Source organism: Vitis vinifera, chromosome 1 (genome assembly GCF_030704535.1).
Source record: "Vitis vinifera cultivar Pinot Noir 40024 chromosome 1, ASM3070453v1".
Taxonomy (NCBI): Eukaryota; Viridiplantae; Streptophyta; class Magnoliopsida; order Vitales; family Vitaceae; genus Vitis; species Vitis vinifera.
In genome coordinates, this window is record NC_081805.1 from 10,896,223 (window position 1) to 10,902,253 (window position 6,031).

General features: G+C 39.5%; 1 protein-coding gene across 1 annotated transcript; it reads right to left on the minus strand.

Annotated features, from left to right (window-relative positions):
• Positions 1-1,025: 1,025 nt before the first annotated feature.
• On the minus strand, positions 1,026-5,182 carry LOC100250071 (protein NRT1/ PTR FAMILY 2.13). The gene is made up of 4 exons (XM_002269304.4): positions 4,776-5,182; positions 4,335-4,552; positions 2,668-3,242; positions 1,026-2,143 (listed from the first exon to the last, which is right to left on the minus strand). The coding sequence occupies exons 1-4, from the start codon at positions 4,963-4,965 to the stop codon at positions 1,267-1,269; spliced, it is 1,860 nt and encodes a 619-aa protein (XP_002269340.1). The 5' UTR covers positions 4,966-5,182; the 3' UTR covers positions 1,026-1,266.
• Between the last annotated feature and the right edge of the window lie 849 nt (positions 5,183-6,031).

Genomic DNA, 6,031 nt, shown 5'->3' on the forward strand with positions numbered 1-6,031 from the left:
GAAACTAATGTCCGCATTAGCTTAGACTTGAAAATTTTCAGATATGATCTTTTATGTTTGTCTTTTACCCCTAACAGCATAAAAAGAAACGGAAAGCTAGACAAAGAGAGTGACAATATTTGAAAGGCTCCTCAAATAATAATTAAATGCCCGAAGAAATAAATAGAGTAGAAGTGCCCCACAAATTTTCTTTCATCTGTCAGTCAATGACCTTAGCTGTTGCAGGAAGGGAAAAAATGGCAATTCCAATCCAAAACTTAGCTGTTGCAGTTGTGAGGTACCTAATTAAAAAAATTGAAACTTCAAATTTAAAAACATAAGGGCACTGCAGATGTGATGGATGAACAGTCTAGATAAGAGATATGACATAGACCTCAAAATTTCTTATGTAAACGTGTATACCATGGAATTGCACTTCTAATGATACACGAATATCATTGTTAGACGGGTCAACACGCATGCAGTGTTCCAACATCTTGGACTAGGAGATGCCGGTCGTTTTCATGGTAAAGATTAATAAAATTTTTGTCAACAAAAGTTATGCGCATCCTATAACAAGATCTCTCGCTTCTCTAACTTTGTGTAGCGTTTAGGCTGCAGCAAGAAAGGAGGAGAGCACCAAAAAAAGATTAACGGACCATGACGTCTCCAGTTCAACAGGTGCTTTAATATCCATGTGCGCAGAAAGCTGTAACAGGATATAGGACTCAAACCTCCCAAAAAAATATGGCCCATTTTTATTATAGAAAAGGATTTAGAGTTTGATTAGTTGTGATTCTAGAAAACAATCATTCATTTTGGTACTTAAAATTTTGTATTAAAAGAATTATTTTCAATTACTAAAATAAAACTAAAAACACTTCCTATAATCAATGTAAATAAACTCTTAGATTTCAGAGTGGTTTGTTTGAAACAGAGATCCAAAGTAGAGCCGTCCGATTGTGGTGCCAATTTCTCATCCTCAATAAACAACTATAACTTGAGCTTTTTGTGGTTTGAGTGGGATCATCATCTCGAACGCATAGTGAAGAGCACTGTGCCATGTGCACCATATGTATTCATTAATGTAAATGGAAGGTACACATATCATTAATTCCACAAGGGAAACCATCTTGCTCTTTGTTACAATAATGAGTCGATGACAAAGAGATAAGAGCATGCCCTCTTACATTCCTTTTTTTAATTCATAGCAAAAGTAAAACTATTTTCTTTATGGTTTATATTTTTAAGCAGTAAATCTATATAGATAAATCCCATCAAACCTAGCTAGTGCTTGAGTTGATTAAGCTCAAGGTCCAAATGGGGTTCTTCTTCGGTAACGCCGTGACCACTCTTGTAACGGTATCGACGAGCACAAAACAGAAAATATATCAAATTCAGAACCCCCATTCCTGCTAGAAGGTAATAGTAATAATCAACCTTTCCCTGGTTAATATTCTTTGTCAACCAGGCCGATCGGCCAGCTTTTCCGGTAACATCATGAACGATGACCACCACTAAGCTGCTTAAGTAGCTAGCCCCTGCTATAGTGCAAAAGAACAAAGAATTAGCAATACTTCTCATGTTCTCCGGAAATTCTTTGTTATAGAATTCGATCTGTCCAATTATATTGAATGCTTCAGCAAAGCCCATTAGGATGAGCTGAGGAGCTAGCCACATGACTGACATAGGTGCAATCCCATGAGGCCCGGCTTGCAGAATAGCAGAAGCCCTTCTCTCTCGTTCGACCAATCCTGAAACCACCATGGACAGAATGGAGAAAACAATGCCAATTCCCATTCTTTGGAGAAGTGTAATTCCTCCTTCATGTTTAGTGATTTTTTGGAGGGCGGGTACAAGGATACGATCATAGAACGGAACCCATATCCCTACTGTAAGCATGGATATTACTATGAGTGAGCCTGCAGGAATTTGAAATTTGGGTCCGAGGTGTCTATCCATTTTCAGGGCTTGTGATACAGTGAATGTTCCTTGTTGTGATATGGCAGTGAAGCAAATGATACCAGATGCCCAAACTGGGATTATTTTTAGCAGGCATTTCACTTCTTCAACCTGCTGGATGCTGCAAAGCCTCCATTGATTTGAAGGGCAACCATTGGCATCCTTCTCGCCCTCCAGTATCACAGCAGCTTTGTTTAGCCACCTAGGCAAAGAGAAAAAAATAAAAGATTTACAAAACACATATTAATAAGTAATAACTCTATACACTTTGAAAAATAACACTCAGTGCCTCTCACACACTCCATACATATCTACATATGTAATTCATCTGAGAAACCATCTTTGAGTTCATTACCATATTTTACTGTCTGAAAATCTTATCCTTGTTGACGTCGAGAAACTGCTTGGTGTCCAAAAATATGTCTAACGGTAGTGTATTAATCTTTAAAAAATAAAATAAAATAAGAAGATAGTGTTTCGGGCATTTATCAACAGGCCCACCCACCTTCCACATATTATTTTATAGTTTTGTGCAAAATCTGATTATTTAATTAATAAAACATGAAATGATTAAAGAAATCATGTGTTGGAGTGATTTGCCTACTTATATCCAATTGTCGACACCCTTCACGACAGAAAGCATTTTGGTGGTTGGATCTCCATATTGTTCATCTAATTAACTTACGCTATGATTAGAAAATCTTGGTCATGATAGAGATATGTCACCTGAACCGTTTGGTGAAGGGGAGCTTGGCCACTATACTCCCCTTCGTCAATGGTGGATCATAGTATGCACCCTCCTTCTCTCCTTCCACCGGAATCTTCACCCGGCGCTTCTTGTAAGCCGCAACAAAAACTCGTGCAATGCCGGAAAATATACTGCCCTCCGGCTTCACGTACACGTAAACCCTTGTTCCGAGGAAGAACAGGATGATGGAACCCACCATGAGCAATGTAGGAATCCCAAAGCCTAAGACCCAGCTGACAGAGTCTTGGATGTAGACAACCAAAGTGAGAGCTATCATCAGCACCAATGTAAATGAGGTGTAGTACCAATTATAGAAGCTGTTAATCCCTCTTCTTCCTTGTTCAGTGGTGGGATCAAACTGGTCCACCCCAAATGGTATGCTGCATGGCCTGATTCCACCTGTGCCTATGGTTAGAAATCCTAGGCCCAGGAACAAAATCCCCATTTGAGCTGATGTGGGCCCAGTGCATTGATCATTTTGTTGCTGGTCTTCTGTGCATGATGGAGGATGCAACTGAGGAATCCATGACGTCAGAGTCAAAGTCACCATGCCCTGTCAACCACTCAAATGTTTTTAACATAGAATTGCAAGTCTGAATCTGAATAATATTGAAGATAAACTACATGAATAAAAGATCTGTGCGGGTGTGTTGTTAGCCGCACAAAAACTGAGGAAAACGACATTTGATACATGTGGCTAAATAGCTTGATCACTAGCCGAGCACAGCATATTAAAACAAACAAATGAAACAAATGATGGGGGTTTAGTTTTCAGTTTCCCAAGGAAAATGGTGTCTCTAAATGAATATTCTTTTTGGAGAAGTTGGCCTTTTGTGGAATTATATTAATATATAATTCCCAGCATATATATTAATATAATAATATTGGCATCCGATACAATATGAGCGAGCAGTGATAGGTAGGTGGCCTGACCTGTCTTTAATTTTACCATTAATTTCCTTTTGCTGACACGCTCTTGAATGATACGATTTATTGGTCGGTAGGATGGCATTAATGAATAAGGGAATAATATTCTTAATTATGGAAGCAGCCAAATTTCCTTCTTTCCTTCTTGCTTGCATGCCCATTTAAAGTAGATAAGACATTGAGGAATGGAACTTACTTCTAACTGGTACCCCCTAACAAAATTAGGTTCTGAGTACCAAACAAACTCTTAATTCGTGGATGCTTTTGGTCTCTTCAATTATTAAGTTTGATATACTTGCAATAGTTTAGTGGTAGTGTTTGATCATAATGCTTCTTATTAAAATAGGGGTGACCTAACTTTGACTTTGTTGACGAGACAATTAATGAATCTATAATTAGAGAGGAAATTAAATCACTACTCTTTAGCTAGACTCCCCATTTAAAGTATCTAACATAACTGATTTTCCTATTTTCATTATTTTGATTTTCTATAATTAATTTATTTTGTAATTGCAACATCTTATATATAAGAAACTGATCATCAAAGTGAAGAAACACTTAAAAATAAGGAAATAAAAAAGTGAGAATAGACCAGAGAAATTTGGAAAAGAACAATATAAGCTGTCAACCAGAGAAATTTTCTTGGCAGTCAGCGCAGGGAGAAGACAGGTGAGTCAAATGAAATCAAGGTTGATGGGCAGAGAAGAAGAACACGTACCAGCAAAGAAGCAAACGAGGCAAAAGCAATAGTCCGAAACCTGCCCACACAAGCATCGGAGATGAAGGCTCCAACCAAGGGTGCAAAGTTGGTTGTTCCGGACCAGATGTTAAGGACGTTGGTGGCGTACACCTGGTCCAAGTGAAACTCATTGAGCAAGTATACCATGAAGTTGGCGAGCAATCCAAACGTGGCTAACCTCTCAAATGTCTCGTTCCCTACAAAGCACAAAGCAACGCCATAGCTTTTGTCAGCCAGTGCGAGCCACTAATCCATAACAAAATGACACAAAATTTAAAGCAATAAAAAATGCTAGCCATCCATTGCTTTTATCATCAGCAGTTTTTGGCAGTAACGCCTCCTGATGACCTGTGTCTCAGACTCAGAAACCCAAGATGGGCTCTGCAAGTGGCTGGCAGTGTGTAATTGAGATCCACAAACCTAAGATATAAACCATGGAGTTCCATCCACCGGGCTTTCTGGGGCCTTCGTCTGAGACGTCCGATGAAACGACGGCGTCATGTTTGCTCTTTTCGGGTTCGTTGTCCAGTGGTTTGGACTTGGGAGGGGGTGAAGACGACCATGAAGAAGTGAGTGGAGAGGCTTGATGCTTGGCATCCACAGTAGACATGGTTTCTCTAATCACACACCCTTACACTGTTGGAGCTGATAAAAAACTTCCTCTGGCGGGACCTATTAATAAGGTAGGAGGTGAAAGATATGTGGATGAGCTGATGTTGGGGGTGACGAAAAAGGCTAGGGGAGGAGGTTATTGCTAAGCATTAAAGACATCCGCCACTGGTATCCCCCTCTAAGAACTTCCACCACATGCAAAACAAAAGTATCCACATTGCCCCTGCTTCCTTGGCCCTACCACTTTCAGCCATTTGCTTGCTTCCCTCTGACTTTATTTCCATTCCGAAGTGTTCCTCCTCCCATCATCCCTTGCTCTTCCTTTCCATAACTCGGATGTCCTTTCAGAATTGGACCAGTAATCTTTGAGAATTGGACCAGTAATCTTTGAGAATTGGACCGTGATCGAATCAAAAAAGTTATCGATTTATGGTTCACTGGTCGGATCGGCGGTCAAATCGCAATTGAACCGATGATGTCATAAATATATATTTTATATATTATTAAAATCAAAAAAATTTAATAAATAAAAATAATAAATTTTGATAATATCTAATATGTCTGTTAAGTTTTTTCACAAAATTTTTTACCTATAGATGTCAATCAATCCAATAATTTCAATAAATTAAAATTTGAATGTGCAATAAATAAAACAAAAATTAAATATCAAACATATCACTACAATTATAATTAATAAAAAATTCAGAAATTAAATATAAAATATCAAAATTAAAGTTTAAAAAACAAAAATGGAAAACAAGGCTTTTTAGAAGGTTCCAACATCTGGGAAGGCTCTTTGCCGTCGAGGAGAGCTTTCTAATGTGCCGCTGGGGGCGGGGGGTGACGGGGCTTTGCAAGCAGAGGGCAGGTGACGGGGATTTGCAGCGTTTTGGGGGCGAGGTTGGAAGGTTTCCAGAGCACGGTGCGGGGAGATGGGGGGAGGGGAGGGGGGTGGGGTTCCCAATGTCAAGGGGTACTGCCAACGGGACAACGGGATTTGTAGCGTTGGGGATAGGGTAGGGGGGCTTTTCAGCGTGCGGCAGGGGGAGGTGAGGCAGGGTTCC

Coding starts and splice junctions, on each gene's coding strand:
- LOC100250071 (XM_002269304.4), bottom strand. CDS start 4,965: ATGTCTACTGTGGATGCCAAGCATCAAGCCTCTCCACTCACTTCTTCA. Junction 3,243..4,334: donor CCTCGTTTGCTTCTTTGCTG/GTACGTGTTCTT, acceptor AGTGGTTGACAG/GGCATGGTGACTTTGACTCT. Junction 2,144..2,667: donor CCCTTCACCAAACGGTTCAG/GTGACATATCTC, acceptor CTCTTTGCCTAG/GTGGCTAAACAAAGCTGCTG.